General features: G+C 49.8%; 1 protein-coding gene across 2 annotated transcripts in view; it reads left to right on the top strand.

Annotated features, from left to right (window-relative positions):
- ADAR (adenosine deaminase RNA specific) overlaps window positions 1-19,053 on the top strand; it is a 338,180-nt gene that overhangs the window by 108,471 nt on the left and 210,656 nt on the right. For both annotated transcript variants that reach the window (XM_069652057.1, XM_069652051.1), the window contains exon 7: window positions 13,156-13,309. In XM_069652057.1, the coding sequence (XP_069508158.1) occupies window positions 13,156-13,309 (154 nt within the window). The remainder of the gene's footprint in view (window positions 1-13,155; window positions 13,310-19,053) is intronic.

The following is a 19,053-nucleotide window of genomic DNA, read 5'->3' as shown; positions in this document are numbered from 1 at the left end:
GAGAGCTAGGCTGAAATGTATGGGAGAAAACTGTTTAAAAGGGCGAGTCTCCTGGACTGGAAAGCAGAGTAGACTGGAACGAAAGCACCCAAGACGAGCTGGAAGATGACGGCTGCTGCAACTCCTGGACCGTTGGTTTGCTCGGTGAAGCAGTACGAATTGCCAAGGTCACCTCGCCAGAGCAGCCCCTTCAAGGACCACTTCTTCCTTTGAGTCGGTGAGACCAAGCAACTAGTAAACCTCCTGGATACCATTCTCAAAGCTGGTTAACCAGGGGGAAGGACCCAGCTTGTGTGCTTGATGAACAGCTACTCTAACTGAAGTGGCTCCTTTTTGTCAGCGTTTCAACAATCCCGTGCAGGAGTCCCCGGCGTCCTCTTGTCCCCACAACTGAGGCTTAGGAACAGTGAGTTCTGCAGCAACTGCCAGGAACCACTGTCTTCAGCTGCCTCTTTTGCTTCATACAAAGGTACTGTGCCAACCTGATTGAGAGAACACTTCTCTCGCAGTGAAAGTTTGTGGAACTTAGCCATCTTGCAGGCCTAATCATCTTGTGACCCAACATATATTCTTTTTCGTACAAACTACTTCTGGGAACTTTGGCAAAGACTTTACTGTTTACTTCCAGAACTGCCCTTTCCAAGACACTAGTTCATTGACTTTGGCCTATGCCTATTTAACTGAACGGAGCGCTCTAGTGAACTAGAACTATTTGCACCTCCTAATAGTATTTGATCTATTCTGCTAACTTGTGCCTTTTTGCTCCCATTGAAATTAACTGAAATGCCATTTTGCTCCTATATCAGGGGAGCCTAATTTGTTCAGAAACTTATTGGTTTGCTATGCTATTTGTTTGTGTATAATGTTGCCTCCTTCTAGTGAATGTTTTCTAAATAATTGTGTAATGAATTAATACGTGTTTTACCAAGAAACATTGAGTAGAAGTGTCTACTTGAACCACTGTGATTTTAAGACCTCTGTGTAACCTTGTACTGCTCACATTCCCTCTTGAGATAAGCCTGGCTGCTCATCTCGCTACCACAAAACTGTGTAGTACAGACTTGTACCAAAAGTTGGTTTGCTTACACCTGTAGTCATAGTTGCTTGTGTTCCCAGAGGGTACTGCATTCAAACTTTGCCTTTATTTGGTGCCTCACGCGCGCTTGTTCATGCGTCCAATGCAGGAGTGGCTCAACAGCCAGTGATGTTAGGCCAGCGGACAATGGGACAATCTAGTGGTTCTCTCGCCAGCCCTCGTTCTCTTGCTGCGGTGGTGGAGAACCTCCTTGAAGGCGAAAATCCCTTACCACCCCCGCAGTGGAGGCCACTCTCACTATAGACGCATCTCACACAGGGTGGGGAGCTTCAACAAACCACGCTCAGTTTGGTCGTCACATCTCGTCCAACCACATAAATCTGTTGGACCTGTTAGCATTGTTCAAATCACTGAAGGCCTTGCAGACACAACTGCAAGGGAAGACGGTCCTGATCCTCAGACAGCACCCCATCCATTTACTACCTGAGCAAACTGGGGGCACTCACTCTCCAGGGCTGTCCAAACTGTCCCAGAAAATTTGGAAGTGGGCTCTCAAATGCATGTTCCTGTTATGTTCCAGGGGGACTCCATCTTCTGGCAGACGTACTGCACAGAGATTTCCCACTACACATGGTGTAAGAATGGCGATTACACGAAGACCTAATGTTTTCGCAGAATGGGGTTTTCCAGAGATGGACTTGTTCGCATCTCTGGAGAACGCTCCATGCCAAGACTACGCCGCCATCGTTCCAAGGCGAACAGACTCTGGATCACATGTCAGGGAAATTTGTTTATGCCCACCCCGATTCCCCTACTCAACAAGATGGTGCACAAGATGTACCAGGAACCATTCACCATGATATTGGTGGGCCTGCCAACCCTGGTCCCCCTCTCCCCTAGTTAAGCTACCTTGCCCGTACAACATGTCGCAGGACAAAGGGGAGACACTCCACCCATGCCTGCAAACAATTAGCGCCCTTGCTCCTGAGGTCATAAGAGTTCGGCCACCTATAAATCCCTCAGATGCATGGACATTTTTAGGGGAGCGAGGAAACCTAATGACCGATATTGCTATTCCTGTAAATGGAAACGCTTTATCTGGTGCAATTCCAAGGGCGTCAATCCCATGGACTGCTCTCCCATGCACATTGTATTGTACCTGACTCAACTGACTCAGAGCTGGTTTTTAATTCCCTAAAGGTTTACTTGGATGCTCTCAGCCTACACCACGTCACAACAGAAGGTGTTGTGGTGGAAGATACCAGTTATTAAGGCTTTCATGGAAGGGGTCAAGTGGATTCATCACACCATTTATAATACAGCTCTCGGATCTGACCTGAATGTGGTATGACTTATGGGGTCTCCATTTGAACCTATGCATAGAGCAAGTCTCAAAGATCTTACCTATGGCAGCCTTCCTAGTGGCTACTGCTTCTATTAGAAGGGTTGGTGAGCTACAGGCCCTCTCAGTCCTAGACCCTTTCGTTACAGTTCAGCGATAAGGTGGGTCTGCACACTCACCCTAGGTTTGCGCCTAAATTTCTCAATTTCATGTGAACCAATCAATAGAACTGCCTACTTTCTTCCAGAACCCTACTAACATGGCCGAAGGAAGCCTACGCACGTTAGATGTCCGTAGGGCAGTCATGTTTTACCTGGACAGAACTAACCCACTGAGAAAAACAAACCAATTTTTTTGTTTCAGTCGCAGCTGGTAGAGAAGGGGGAATCCTGTCTCTAAATCGGCAATCTCTAGATGGATTGTCAAATGCATCAAGCTCTTGTTTCACTCTTGCTAAGAGAACTGCCCTTCAAGCCTAGAGCGCATTCTACTCGAGGCACTTGGGCTTCCATGGCATTCATTGCAAACGTTCCCCTAGAGTCCATTTGCAAAGCGGCAACCTGTAGTTCTGTACACACCTTTTGCCTAGACACACATTCTAGGTCTGATTCTGGGACAAGCAGTACTAAGACATTCTTTCACTACTGTTCCTTCTCACAACCCACCTCCAACTCTGGGTACTGCTCGCTAGTCTATGCACAGCATGTGATTCTAAGCAGATTAACAAGCATCAGAAGACATGCATTACCGTAAAAGCATTTCTGATTGTATCTGCTTCGATTCACAAGCGCCCACTTTTCCTTCCCTGCTCGGATGGAAGGAACATGGACGTGTTACTACTTTCTCTCTTGTGGTCATAAGGCTCCCACACGTCAGAAAAAATACAATCTGAGGGACCTCGACGCGTGAGGGATTTTGGGTACACTACACATCACTTAGGGATAGTGTTACAGGCACACCAATGTAGGTGTCCCCTTTCGATTCTTGAAAGACAAGATGCAATACTCTGCGGTTACCACTGGATGTCGTGCTAAATGCACAGCATGTGAATCTAAGCAGATACAACCATCAAATTCTTTTATGGTAAGTAATGCATGTTATATCCAAGCACTAATTTATTTTGAGACTAGGCAAACAACTTTAGAAGTAGGAATAGGGGAGGCATTCTGTCCTTACACTAAACTTCAAAAGTCTCGACCGTCTTGTCTGACCTACGACACAGCTTCAGAGCAGAAAATATCCTGTTGGGGCCAGTGATTGTCATTCATGTAAGAGGTTAAATCCAACCCCCAGTAGAAACCTCAAATTCTTCAAAGCTTATGCATAAAGCTTTCTTAAGAGAACTCGCTAAGTGGTGTTTCTAATGGCGGTGGCATCTATTGGAGTTAGCTAATTACAGCTGCACTTGGGTACAGAATCGATTTATATACGTTCATAAAGGGTCTTCAGAATGCAGCCATGATTCTCATCAATATATCGCAAAATTCCAGGTCAACAATCATGCTCCACCAACCCTCAGAGTAAAGGAATCAGCCTTATGTTCACTTGAGAGCAGTAATGTTCTACTGTAACAAAGCTAATGAGGAAAGCAAGCCAATTCTTCACAGCAGGCCCCTACTTTGATATGGATTGTCAAATGTATACATTTGTTGTTCGCTGGTACATAAATTGCCATTTACACCTAGAGCTCATGCCACACAACAGCAGAGCATTCAAGGAGTGTTGTATGGCTAAACTTCTTGTAAATCGCATGCAATTTAAAGTCGTGAACCATTCATGCACACTACCCTTGAACTATAGGGTGAGGAAAACCGGAGCATTCCTAGAACTGCCATGAAGTCTTTGGCCTCCCTAACCCCCCCATTAAGGCTTTGCACCTCCCAGCTCATGTTCCCCAGGGGTCTAACCTCTCCCTGGTTGTTCAACGAATACCTGGCACTGCACCTGGCTACCCTGTTCTCGGGCCCAGGTCCCCTCCCAGCCAGTTGCACACCTGCGCTGCCCCCTGCACTCTGGGGCTGTTCTCTGTATCCCTACAGCCCCTAACAGCACTTGCCACCACCCGGCTACACTTATTTATTATTGCATTTATTGTTTTTTATTTATTTTACTGTTATTCCTATGTACTGCCCCTCCTCTTTCCCCTAGCGCTCCTCCCAACCCCCCCGTTGCCCGATCTCAATGTCACCTGGCCTAGTAGGATTATCTGTCTTCCCTTCGTTCCCCCTCCTTTGCCTCGTTGCGCATTATAAATGCCATATATCATGCCCCATTTGGCTTTTCTCTAGGTGAAAAGCCCTGCACTTCTCCCCTACTTCTCTCTACTTTCCTTTCTCCACCCTCAGCCTTATGCCTACACTTCAAAGTAGGCCTCTTCATCACGGTTGGAAACTTGGCACAGTAGAAATGTTTTCTCTTGGGGCAGAATTGACAAACCTATTGCTAGAAACTACCCCAGCATACTTAACTGTGCCAGGACAAAGGGAACCCTCCCTGGTGGTAAGAAGAGCTTGTGTAGCAACTTATGGTAGTCCCTTAACAAATCGCAACCTTTTCAGGTGCTGACGGTGGCTAAACAGTGAATGGTTCCATGCTTTGCAGTGTCTAGCGGTTTATACAGGCTTCAAATATTTCAAGGCCACTTGATCACTTGAGGTGAACCTAAAACCGCTACACTGCTGCCTTGGTTGCATCTTGACTGCTTCAGGAACACATCCCTCCACTGCAGGCTCAGGCCATTTTTAAGGGGGTGGGAGGGATGGGGCGGCGGCAATTGAGCTGGTTCAAAAGCGACTCCGGAGTTTACTCCAGATATACTTGGTAACGACCAGGGGCTGGAAGCCCATTCTGACGACTCAAGTACATATAGTCCCAACAATTCAGGATGATCACGTTGCAGCACATGCTTGGCCAACTGGAGGGGGGAGAGGTTGCGTACTTCAACGTCCCAATTCACGAAAAACATTTCCGGTTCCTGCGCTTCGTCGTACAGGGTAAGCAGAACAGTCCTATTTATTCACATTTGTTAAGCGCACCGCAGCCTGTGGGCATTGTGGCGCTGGTTACAGTAGATGGTCATATCTTAGTTACAGTGGTCATGTAAACACACACATGAAGTGGCATTGTGGCACTGGAACACTAGGTGCGGAGGGCAAGGCTGTGAGCAAGTACATACAGAGCTAGTAGCTAGTTGAAGAGTCGTTTTTAGCTTTTTGCGGAAGGCATGGAGAGAGGTTTCCGCTCTGAGGGCTGTGGGTAGCGTGTTCCAAAGCTTGGGTGCCAGGTAGGGGAATCAAATTCCTCCTGCCTTGGACCTGGTCATTCGTGGTACTGTGAGTTGGTTGGTGTAGTCTAGTGGGTCTAGTGGATTGAGTTCTGACTAGTGTGTCCGATAAGTATGAGGGTGCGGTTAGGTTGATGCACTTGTGTGCGGTGGAGAGAATCTTGAAAGTGATTCGGTCTTTTACTGATGGCCAGTGAGCATTTTTTCTTGCTTGAGAGATGTGTTCTTTTAGGGATACTGGGGGATGCTCTGAGGGAATTGTTTTGAGTGGTTTGGAGTCTGGCTAGGTTTTTTTGATGTAACCGCTAGGAGGGAATTGCAATAGTCCAGTTTGGCTCCTATGGTGGCTCTGGCAATGGAAAGGCAGTTATCTTTTGTTAAACGGCTTTATGGCATTGATCAGTTTGGTACTCGGAGCGGAGGCCGATAAAATGACGCTAACTTGTTTATCCATAGATGGTGTAGCATCAATGTGGACTCAGTGTTTTAACGGAGGATAGGACTGGGATAACAGTTTTCAATGCAGAAGTTTTGATAAGTTGGATCCAATTTGGCTAGCGTAGGTTTTGACTGAGGATTTCAGTTTTGTCCCCGTTGAGGCATAAGCCGTTAGTGGCCATCCAGGCTTGGATTGTGGAGTAAATTTGTTGAAGGGAAGAAGCGTCTAGGAGATGGCTCCCGGTGAGGGGAAGAAGCACATGGGTATCAGCATAGCTTGTGTATGTGATCCCAAGTGCATCCAGTTTACAATCTATTTACCAAACCACTCTTTGATAAAGTGTTGGTGCAGTACAAGATCCCTGGGGAACGCCACAGTGGGTTCGGCATTGGCTATATTGGAGAACACTTTCATGGCTCTGCCTTCTAGGAAGGAAGTGATCCACGTTGCTGCATGCTTGGAGAAGTGCGCTGCATTGGTGAGGTGGTTGGTGAGTGTGGTCAACGAGATCAAACGCTGGTGAGAGATCTAGGAGCAGGAGTAAGGCAGGCTTACCCATGTCAAGGATGGAGGTGATTTGGTTTTTAAAATCTAGTAAGGCTGTTTCTGTTCTGTGTCCTTTGCGGAACCCTGATTCTCATACCAAGGATAGAGTTGGTTTCAAGGTACAGTTGGATTTGCCTGTGGGCAGCCTCTTCTAATATTTTAAGAAGAAATGGGACGGTTGTAATTGGTCTGTAATTATTAGGTTGAGAGGGGTCTAGAGTAGGTTTTTTAAGGAGTGGCCGCACCCAAGCCTCTTTGAGGCAGTTGGGGACTATACCTGTTTTGAATGAGGTGTTTATGAAGGCGGTAATTAGAGGAGCGAGTTGCTCCGCGCATTCTTTGATTTTGGGTGGGCATACATCGCCCTTGCAAAGTGAGGGCTTGAGATGTTTTATGATGTCTAGGACATCTACTTCTGATATTTCAGAGAATGAGAATTTAGGAGGGTTGTTGCCTGTGCGAATGTTGTGGGTTTGCTTTTGGTGGTTCTGTTTAGGTAAAGCGTTGTAATGGTCAGATTTTGTTTTGGAGGTCTATTCTTTTAGCATGGCAGCTTGTATGCTGGAGCACAAGGCTTCATCTTTAACGATTTCGTCAGTGCAGGTGGGAGGTACGGTTAGTTCTTTAAAGATGGTAGAGTCCTTTAGATTGTGAATTGGCCGCCGAGATTCTATTGTAGGATTCTGATTTGGCTTTGAATATGGAGTCTTTGTATGTATTTTTTTGCGATGGTTTGAAAGATCTCTTTAGTGGTGTCACAGGGGTTAGCCTGCCAGGTTTTTAGCGCCTGTTTGGAGTTGCGTAGATTTAGGAGCTCTTCTGTGAACCATGAGTTGGAGTGGAATGATTTTTTCTCTTTTGTTTTCTAACGGGCGACTGTGTTGATGCCGCTGGTCAGTGTGTCTTTGAATAATTCCGCTAGTATGACGGGGTCAGGTGAGAAGGGTGGCGCTAGGCATGGGAGATTGAGATGGGCACTGATGTTCTCTGCAGTGAGTTTTTTAGCGCTTCTGTCCAAGGACCTTCCCTTCGGACTGAAGTCGGCCTCCAGGGTCTTTTACGAATTTCTTGGCACCAGTGGTGGCCCATCTGTACCTACAGGAATACATGTATACCCATACCTCGACAATTGGCTCATCCGTGCCAAATCAAGGGAGATCGCTGTCTCACACGGAGAGGACCATCCAGCTGCTGACAGATCGTTGGTGCTCTGTAAACTATCCGAAGTCCTTCTTGATTCCTTTGCAACACACTGTTCCTGGGGGGGGGGGGGGGGGGGGGGTTGCAACCTCTTCAGGAGTTCATGGATGCTCATTGAATCCAGGTGTCTTGAAGCTTTGCAGACAAGATTGTCCTCGACTAGGAGTTCTGTTGAGCGATAAGGTGGTGGGGTTGTGCGCATGATCCCAACATCACCGGGGGAATGGATTTCCAGAGCACTACTTACCAGGAGAATCGCCACAGATGCTTCCCTGGAGGGTTGAGGAGCTCACACCAGACGTCTCCACGCCAGAGACCTGTGGCTACCAGTGGAGAGGGACCTCCACATCAATGTCCTGAATCTGTGGGCAGTGTCCTGGGCCCCTCAAGTCGTTGTCCCTCAAGGACAAGGTGGTGAGGGTCTTCATGGACAATACCACCACTGTTCTACATCAAGAAGCGGGGTGCAGGATTTGTGGCACTGGGCCAGCGCCCTAGGGATGTTCGTCTATTCCTTTTCACCTGGTGGGAGACAAGAACACCATTGCCGACTCCCTAAGCAACTACGCTCTTGCCACGCGTGGGAGCTTTCAGCAGGATCAAGTGGACAGTTTCTTCCTCAAGTGGCGCAGTCCACAGATCGACCTGTTTGCGACAAACGAACTCCAAATCCCAGAGGTTCGCCAGCAGGTTCCACCAGCCAAATGGAATGGGGGACGCGTTCTTCCTGTGGGAAGGCCTGTTCCAGGACGGATTTGGTACCTAAACCTTCTCGGCCTGTTGATGTCGCCACCAGGCAAGCTGCCAGTGGTCGCGGATCTGCTTACCAGAGAAAGGCGCAATCCTACATCACAACCCATGGTCTCTGAACCTGAAGGCTTGGCTCCTGCAGTATTAGAGTTTGGTGGGTACGAGCTTCCGGCAGAGTACAGGTAGAGCCTTGCGATGGCCAGATTTGTCATTAATCCTTGTACTACGGGCACAAGTGGAAGCGCTTTGCAACATGGTGCCATACACCGATGAAGGATAGCTCAGCGGCAGCGTGCGCGTCTTGGAAGCAAGACGACACGAAGCAACAACAGGTTCGATCCCCGGGTCCGCGCTTAGAAAGCTCTGGGTGTTTAAGCGCGTTATAAATACGTAACTAAGACAAAAAAAAACACAATTACGTAACTAAGAAAAACAAACAATTCCTGTAACAGCGCCTCGATGCCTGCGGGCTGTGTGAGCGCTTTATAAATGTAAAATAAAAAAACCCTCTGAGGGTCACGGCCCTGCAGATCCTTCCATACTTGTCCTTTGCCAGGGCGGGCTCACCCTTTCAAGGTGCATCTGGCAGCTATCTCCTGCTACACCAGGTCTCAAGGATGGTCTTTGGTTTGGTCACACTGTCTGGTCAAGGAGTTCCTTAAAGGACTGTTCGATCGTTCCGCGCCTGCCCAAGCGTTGGAACTCAACGTGGTTCTGACTAGGTTCATGGGGTTGCCCCTCTTCCGTGGAAGACTGCTTTCCTCGCGGCTATCACCTCTGCCAGATTAGGTGAGATCCAGGCCCTATCCTGCAAGCAGCGATATGAGGGTGGTGCTGCAGACGCACCTGTGCTTCATGTCGAGGTTCTGTCAGAATTCCGACTTCACAAACCTTCGGTGTTGCCTGTGTTTTCCAATGCATTCGTCGCCCACGGAAATGAGTTTGCACTCGCTGGATGTGGTTCGTCCTCTGAAGTTCTATGTGGCTCACACAGTTTCCGAAAGACATTTAAACTTTTGTGAAATTTGGTCCTGGGAAGACCTTGTCCAAGGCTTACATCTTCAGGTGGCTTTCCGCTACATCACTCATTGTCATTGGATGGCAAACCGACCGCTGCCTGGCTGTCATCTGCAGGGCTGCTACACGGAGGTCTATGCACACTTTCCCAAAATTCTACTGTCAACAGGGATTCCAGGGAGGAGTCCAGAGTCGGCTGAGCAGTGCTACGCAACCTGTTTGCTTGAACATGAGCCTGGTGAGGAGGTAAGAGTAATTGCTTCTGTGGAGCCTTGCAACCTCCCGTGATTGTGATGTACTGCTATGTATTCTTTATTCATGAGCATGTGAATCCATGCCAGACCCCATACTGGAGAAGGAACAAGTTACTTACCTGTAACTGTTCTGCAGCATGGGTCTGGCATGGATTTACATGCAAACCCTCCTTCCTGCTCCTTTGCAGCTCCTCTTGCTCATACTGCCAATTTACTTGCCAACAAATCTGAAGATGGCTGCCAGAGGAGGGGTTTAAGGAGAGGAGTGATTGGCCGGGGGCAGTATGACCTAGAGCTCTGTGATTAAAGATAGTTTGTGTGGAAGTGAAACTGTTTCCTTTTACCGAGGATTCCCAGCCTGACTGGTAATATTCATGAGCATGTAAATCCATGCCAGACCCATGCTGGAGAACAGTTACAAGTAACTTGTCCTTCACTGTGGACTCATTGTGGAATCCTGACTCCACTCTTCACACTCTAGACTAGCCTTGAGTGCTCTCTATGCTTACCTTGATTGGGTTTTGGCTAATCTCTCGAGTGCCACTGCTCACTAGAACTAGGGTTGCCTCCTAACATCTCTTCACCAGGCTAGATTCTAGAAATCCTACTTGGGTTACCAAATGTGTGATTCTGCTTTTGCCTAGTAGGTAGTGTTTACTTTTAATAAGTTTTTTTTTTCATGTTTAAACTTTGTGGATATTCACATCAGGAGACTGTGACAACGAACGCCACCCCGGAGGGATGTGGAGCGCACACCAGAAATATCCACACCAGTGGCCTTTGGCTCCCGGATGTTGCGCATCAACGTCCTGGAGCTCCAGGCCGTATTTTGGGCCCTCAAAGCTTTCCTTCCCTCAAGGGCAAGGTGGTGCAGATCTTCAGACACCACCACAATGTTCTACATTCGGAAGCAGGGGGGCACCAGATCCCTGGCCCTCCAAGGAAGCGCAGGACCTATGGCACTGGGCCGTTTCCCAAAGGATGTTCCTGGTAACCTTTCATCTGGCAGGGGTGAAGAACACCGTCGCCAACTCAGCAGGGAGCTGCGCTCTTGCCACGAGTGGGAGCTTGATCAGGTGGACCTACTGTTTCGACGATGGGTCAATCCCCAGATCGATCTGGTTGCGACCAAGTGCCGGAGGTTCAGCAGCAGGTTCCCCCCCAGTCAGGGAGCATGGGGATGCATTCTCCTTCCCCTGGGACGGCCTGTTCCTCTATGCGTTTCCACCATTGCCGTTGCTTCTGCGACTCATCAGTCAACTCAGACCGTTCCGGTGCAGGATGATCCTCGTCGCACCAGCGTGGCCGAGGCAGATATGGTACCCGGACCTTCTGGACGTGTCGGTGTCCCCCTCCAGTCAAGCTTCTGGCAGACGCAGATCTTTTCGCCAGGGAAGGAGGCGTGATTCTGCACCACGACCAAGGGTTGCTGAACCTGCAGGCCTGGCCCCTGCAGCACTAGAGTTTGGGGGAGGGGGTATGAGATCCCAGTGTACTTGACAAGGCCAGGGCTGCTTCAACTTTTAAGTGCTACAGACATAAATGGAAGAGGTTTATCTGGTGCTGTGCACAGAAGATAAACCCTCCACGGATTACAGCCCCTCAAGTGCTGCCGTACTTCCTGTCGCTGACCAAGGCGGGGCTGGCGCACGCCTCCATCAAAATTCATCTGGTGGCGATCTCCTGCTATACCAGAACTCTGGGGCTGTCGCTGTGGTCGCATCGCCTGGTTAAGGAGTTCATGAATGGACTTTTCTGCTTGTTCCTGCCGGTGAAGGCCCCAGTGTGGGAGCTCAATTTGGTGCGGACTAGGCTCATGGGTCCTCCGTTCGAGCCTCTGCATTCAGCGTCTCTGAAATTCCTATCGTGGAAGACTGCGTTTCTTGTGGCCGTCGCCTCCGCACGACGAGTAGGAGAGATCCAGGCCCTCTCCGGTAAACCTCTGTACTTAACCTTCCACGAAATGAGGGTCGTGCTGAGGACACACCCCTCCATGCCCAAGGTGTTGTCGGACTTCCATCTCAACAAACCTTTGGTGTTACCCGTTTTCTTCCTCTCGCCGGCTGAGAGGACTTTACACTCGCTGGATGGGGCTAGAGCGCTGAAGTTCTACGTGGACCGCACAGTTTTCGCTAGACATCACAGCTATTTGTGACCTTTGGCCCTGTGAACCAAGAGAAGGCCCTCTCCAAGGCTTCCATTTCCAGAGGGCTCTCCGGCTGCATCACCAATTGTCATTGGTTGGCAAACTGACTGTTGCCTGGCCGTCCGAGAGCCCATTCGACCAGAGCGATCGCTGCAACTACTGCGTTCCTGTCTGGTGTGCCCTTGCTGGACATCTGCAGGGCTGGTATGTGGAGGTCGACTCACACCGTCACGAGATTCTACTGCGTCGACTGGGATTCCAGGGAGGAGTCGGTGTTGGCCAAGCAGTGCTGCGCAACCTGTTCGCTTGAAGGTGAGCCTGGTCATGAGGTAAGATGCTTAATGTTGATCCTTGCCACCTCCCATGGTTGCATGTGTACTGCTATGTATTCATTGATTCATGAGCTTGTGAATCCATGCCAGACCCCATGCTGGAGAATGAACAAGTTAATTACTTGTAACTGTTCTCCAGCATGGATTCACATGCAAACCCTCCAGCCTACCCCTCTGCAGCTCTTCTCTTGGTCCTATTGCCACTTTACGTGCTACCAAATCTAAAGATGGCTGCCAGAGGAGGGGCTTAGGTAGAGGGCGGTCATTGGCTGGGGGCAGTATGACCGAGACCAGTGATTGGTTGTTATTGGTTGTTAGAAGGACAGTTCATAAACGAAACTGATTTTTTTTTCTTTACCAAGGATTCCCAGCCTGACTACGGGGAAGATTCATGAGCATGTGAATCCATGCCAGACCCATGCTGGAGAACAGTTACAGGTAAGTAACTTGTTCCTTCCTTTGGGCTGTAACTGAAGGTTGACAGTTATCACATGAACTGCTTAAGTAGTAATTAAACCTAAATTGGGTGTGTAGCTTTTGCAATGTTCATATCTACACATTGTGTCCGCATTTAATATAATCTGCTATTAGGGCCCAAAGGTTTACTGATTTAGTGGTAGATACAATCACTAAATCAGAACACATCAGGCATATGCACTGAGCTCTGCTTTGCACTTAGTACATCTAAATGTCTAGCCATCGCCCGCACTTTGAGTTTAATAAATAAAACGGGGGAATTAATTGTTCTTGATCAGATGAGATTGGTTCAATATCTGGATGTTCAACAGTAAAGTTTATCCTACTCTCCAGGTTTGTATTCCAAGCAAAGGTGGGAGGCCGCTGGTTCCCTGCAGTCAGTGCCCACAGCAAAAAGCAGGCAAAGCAGGAGGCAGCAGACGCAGCTCTTAGAGTCTTGATTGGAGATGCTGAGAAATCTGAGCGCACTGGAGACTTCACCCCACAGGTAAACATTCTAGTACCTCTGCCATTTGTTTTCTGGTTACTGGTGGCGGCATATACATCAGTCTTTAGACATTGACTACGTTTCCAGTGGGAATCCCAAACAGTCAATCCTTGGTTAGTGTGCCTGTTTTTGTCATAAAAAAAATGTGTAATAGTGATATTGGATGCTTGAGATGGTAGGATGCTTAAGACGTTGGGTGCAACAAGTTTTTGTTGATTGCGGTCATGTTGGCAAATGTAACTTGCCTTTGATATTATGGTGTGCATTAAATGCACTAATTTGTTTTGTTTGAAATTTCTGGATCATGAATTTTATCTTGAATAAAATATTTACAAGTATTTCACTTAGATGAGGGCACCATTATGTGGTCAGAATAGTGGTGTATTGTGGCAACCGTCTGATATGATAGTAATTTATTTCTCCTGCTCATGAATATTCCCAGTCAGCCTGCATTTATAAACTTTCACCTATAAACCAATCACTGAGCTCTGGGTCACACTGCCCCAGCCAATGACTGCCCTCTCCCTAAGCCCCGCCTCTGGCAGCCATCTTCAGATTTGACCACACGTCCAAGTGTTGGGAGTCTTGCGTTTCGCTCTTCAAGCTTTGTTTTTTATTTTCACGTTTTTTGATGGTGAAACTGTTTTCGGTTCAATTGAGCCTGTGCTCTATCGCTTATCCTTCCGATTAACTGGGATCCATTGTCTGCATCTTTCATTGCCCCTCAAGGGCCAAAATTGTGGAGTGTTTCTTCTTTGAAGCTTCCAGAAGTTAATAAGGCCTACACCGCGCTGGATCATGTCAGAGAAGGACAGAGCTTCCATCTTAAAGCTGTGCACCAGCTGCGGTTTGCGTAATGTTCCCATGGCTGACCGCATTCCCAGTGTATGTATTGTCTACACCCGATGCATAAGGAAGATGGAGATCTGCTGTGGCTTCTCCAAGCACACGATGAAAGATCGACACGTTGCTGACATTGGCTCCAGGCCAGGGCCTTTACCCCAGGTGGTTCACAGGGGCATGCCTCTTCCGGATCCAGCCAACCTGAGCAGGCTTTGAAGTACTTTGAGGGTACTCCATCCGTGGGAGCCCAAGTTGAGGCCAAGCACTGCGAGTCTGCTTCTGTCGGGGTTGCCCCACAAACTGGTCCTGCAACTGTCGGGGGTGCGTTCATCGTCCTCGCTCTCCAGCTCTTTGTCCAAGAGTCGGCTATGCCAGGGAAGCTACAGGAGAAACGGGAAGGCCAAGCAGAGCAAGGTGTCCGGCCTCCCAATGAAGGCCCAGGTGATCCAGGCCAAAACGTCCTCTTCCATCGAGATGGTTGCTGCCACTCCCTCTCAAAGGCGAAAGGGGTTGACCCGGTGGAGATTACTTTCTGTCCACACCATCCCGGAGGAGGGTGGTAACGACGAGGGGATGCCCGCTGGAGGCGACTACAATGACTACAATGACTGGGATGACTATGGGCGCTGGGCCCAGCAACCCTACTCCTTAGGCATCTTCCAGAGATCTGTTGCAGGATATTCGCTCAACCCTCCACACACTGGTGTTGGATTCCGAAGAGGATGCCAACTGCACCACCAGGGATTATCTCGTTGACACTGGGGCCACCACCGCCCAAGAAAAGGAGCAGACACCTTACACCTCCATTCCAACCGTTGCTGCGCTTCCCCTCGGGGGGAGGGGGGGGAACATGGTGACTGTCAACAGCAGGATGTCACCGCCGCTGAGGGCTTCTCCGCCAGACTAAGTGGGATCCTTCCATTCCATGATTGCCCATGCGTCGGAGCTTTTCCAACTCCGGAAGAAAAGGGCTTCCTGTACCAGCGCCAGGAGGTGAGAAGGAAGACTATCCTGTCAGTGCTGATCCTATATGATGTCTGCTGGCGATTTTGAGGTGAGCGCACCATAGACCCAGGCCCTGTCTCACTGTAACACCCTGTTTGGGGCCTGCAGGTACCCCCTGCACCGCGTGTGCAGTGATTGTCCGTGGCTTGAACTTCCTGCTTCCCAATCTGTTCCCGCCTCTCCTCTGCCCTGAATGGCTGATCTGTAGCTGAGCCAAGGGAGGCCGTAGGGCCTGCACCGCAACTTTTTCTCCATTCTGCTGGCGATTTTGAGGTGAGCGCACCATAGACCTGGATTGGTCTACCAAAAGGCCATAACTGACCCTCCCAGGGCAGCACGCTGCCCGACAGCCCCTGCGGCTGAGGTCCCAAGGACAAGGGCTGCTCCCACATTGGCGGTTCCAAGATGGGTCTGCAGGTGTCAGCAGGGGAAGCCAATGAAGCCACCAGACACAACTGTAAGTGCTGGCATGGGTGGGGGGTAGAGCAATTACTCTACTCCAGGAAGCTCCTGCCACTCTAACTTACCTTTCAATGGCCTAGACGCTACAGACCTACACCATGCATTATTAGAGAGATATGTGACCACCAGCCTAAACCTATTCATGGCTGGACAGCAAACACTGCCTACAGTATGTTAACTAGTACCATACCCCGAGAGAACCACAAAGATTAGCCTGCGCCAAATCTAGATAGAAATGTGATTGTTAGCATATGTGATTCTTAGCATGCACCACACTTGGAATTCTGAACCTAGCTTGCGTCGCATCTAGATAGAAATGTGACTGTTAGCATGTACCGCACCTAGATGGAATCCCACAATTGCAAGGGCAGCAATGCCAACTAACCAACTATTCCATCCTTCTGCATACACCTCTCAAACTATAACCAAACGCAACCACAAGCCTAAAACGCAGCAATCCGCACAAACTTCACAACAATGCAACAAAAAAAAAACACACATAGACTTGCACAACAGCACACGACTACGGACTATAAAACACCCCAAGCCCAGCCAACGGACCCACCGGGCTGAGGCTGTCAACAGCACATCACTGCTCTCTTGCACTTTTCCAGCTTATTCCCACTAACCCACCCCCCTCTCCTCCCCTTTTTCAGAGCCGCCAGAGCGCCATGGGACCACTTTTGGTGGTGATAGTGCGCGGTACAAATGTCCTTTAACATTAACATGTCTGGGATGAGGGGCTGGCGCTGCTGAGGAACCCCGCCTCAGCTAAGAGACAGACTGAAATACGGGTGCCAGTGTCTGCAGTCCCAACCATCGCCGACTCGGTCTCGGCAGCCACCAGGAAGAAGTCTTCACAGTCAATTTGCACCCCCAGGGAAGAAGTTGTATTCCATGGGTAGAAAGGTAATCTACTTGTTGACGGTGGTCAAGGTGGCCAACACATTAGCAATTGTGGCCAGATATGACCAGGAGCTTTGGTATAAGATGGCTGTACTCCTGGCTTTCCTCCCCGAGGACAAATGGCTCGGCTTTGGAGGTCCTTCAAGAAGGTGAGGTGGCATCGGACCAAGCCATCTGTTGCCCTGGGCATTGCAGAGACACGTTTCTGCGAGATTGGAATCAGGGCTTGCCTTTGTTGTGGCTGGCTCAAGGCCACCAACTTTAGATGGGAGGTCCAGATGAGGGTACTGGACATGGCGTTCGGAGACCACCCTTTCGGGAAGGCCGTCTGAGTCCCTCCAGGCCATCAAGACCAACACGTAGACAGCCTGTGCCCTGGGCACTCTGCAACAGCACCGTCCAAGTCTAGCAGGTCTTCGAAAGGATTTCGGCAGTGGCTCAGCCTCTTACCGCCAACCCTCCCGTTCAACAACCCAGGAAGCCTACAGGGGTCGCTCCAGGGCTTTTGGAGGTGGTCGTCCAGGCGCCCAGGCTGGCGCACTGGCCTCCAAGCAGGACTGAACCAGGCAAGATGTCGGACCCCTGCACCCTAGTGGCAGGCCGGCTGGGTAACTTAGTCTGTGGGGGAAAATCTCCACTGATCGCTGGATGCGCTCGCCCACGGACACACTTTGGAATTTCAACTAAAGTGTCTGCGAATACCACCGGTGGCCCAACAGGAACTACACATCCCTCAGCTGCTGCTGTAAGTTCGGGCCATGTTAAGAAAAGGCGTGATGGAGCTGGTTCCAAAGTGGCTCCAGGGCTCCCGAGTTTACAGACCAGGGGCTGGAGGCCCATTTTCAACCTACGATGACTCAACTACATTAAGTCCCAGAAGTTCAGGAGGGTCACGCTGCAGCATGTGCTCGGCCAGCTGGAGGAGGGAGACTTTCTGTTGTCGTTTAATCTAGAGGACGCGTACTTCCACGTCCCCATACACGCATCACAAGTTAATGCATTTCGTCGTACAAGTGAAGCATTACCAGTTCAAGGCTCTCCTCTTCCGACTGAAGTCAGCACCCAGTCTTCACCAAATGCCTTGCTTCTGGTGGTGGCCCAACTACAACTACAGGGGTTCATGTGTATCATTAACATCCGGGCCAAGTCAAGGGACATCGCCGTCTATCACACGACTAGGACCTGCCGACGGAACTGTGGTTCTCAAATTATGCAAAGTCCTGCTTGACTCCATCGCAGGACGTCTTGTTCCTTGGATGCAGGCTCGGTGTCCTCCCTGGTGTGAATGTAGGAGGATAGCTGCCATCTTGGGAAAGGTGCAACGGTTGTTGGCACTGAAGATCGCCACAGTGAGGACGATCCAGTCACTGCTCGCCATGTCATCATGTATATACCTGATCTGGTTCTGCGGATGCACCCACTGCAGGAATTCCTGGCTGCTCGCTGGGTCCAGGTGTCCAGAGGCTACAGGACAGAATTGCACTTCACTAGTTCTGTCGAGCGATAAGGTGGTGGGGCATGCGCTCCCAACATCGGCAGAGGCAGACTTCCAGAGCCCCTTACCAGGAGACTGTCACGACGCACGCTTCCCTGGAAGGATGGGAAGCCCACACAGACATCCACGCCAGAGGCCTTTGATGTATAGCGTCTTCACTTCGGCAGCCAATGTACTGCAACTATGGGCAGCGTTTTGGGCCCTTAGGTTGTTTCTGCTGTCCCTTAAGGGTAAAGTGGTGAAGGGTCTTCAAGGACAATACCATCACAATGTTTTACATCCGGAAGCAGGGTGGCACCAGATCCCAATGCTGTCCAAAGAGGGGCAGGACTTCTGGGCCGTCGCCCCAGGGATGTTGCTCATTCAGTTTCACCTGGCAGGAGTAAGGGACACTGTCGCCGGCTCAGCAGGGAGCTGAGCTTCAGCAGTATAAAGTGGGCAACCTTTTCAGATTGGGCAGTCCCAGATCGACTGGTTTGCGGCAGCAACAAACGGTGTCGGAGGTTCGCCAGCAGGTCCCCCAGTTGGGGAGCATGGGTGGGGGGGAGAGACGCATTCTCATTCCCTTGGGAAGGCCTGTTTCTGTACGCGTTCCCTCCATTGCCATTACTACTTCAAGTCATTAGTAGACTGAGACCGTACCAGTGCAGGATGATCTTAGTCGCACCAGCATGGCCGAGGCAGATCTTATACCGGGAACCTTCTCAGCATGTCGGCGTCCCCTTCAGTCAAGCTGCCAGTGGTTGCAAATGTTCTCGCCAGGGAAGGAGGCGCAATTCTGCACCATGACCCAGGATCGCTGAACCTGAAGGCCTGGCTCCTGCAGCATTGAGTTCAGTGGTTACGAGCTTCTCGGTGACTGCATTGCAGGGGGAGGTCATTGGCCAGAGCGTCATCAACTGTGAAGTGCTACGGACACAAATGGAAGCGTTTTACGACTTGGTGCAGGTCAAAGATCGACCCTCTGAGTGTTCAAGCCCAAGTACATCCGTATTTATTGTCCTTGGCTAAATCGGGGCTGGGGCACGCCTCC

The sequence above is a fragment of the Ambystoma mexicanum genome, chromosome 1p (genome assembly GCF_040938575.1).
Source record: "Ambystoma mexicanum isolate Mex_15411 chromosome 1p, UKY_AmexF1_1, whole genome shotgun sequence".
Taxonomy (NCBI): domain Eukaryota; kingdom Metazoa; phylum Chordata; class Amphibia; order Caudata; family Ambystomatidae; genus Ambystoma; species Ambystoma mexicanum.
This window is presented reverse-complemented; position numbering and strand designations above follow the sequence as displayed.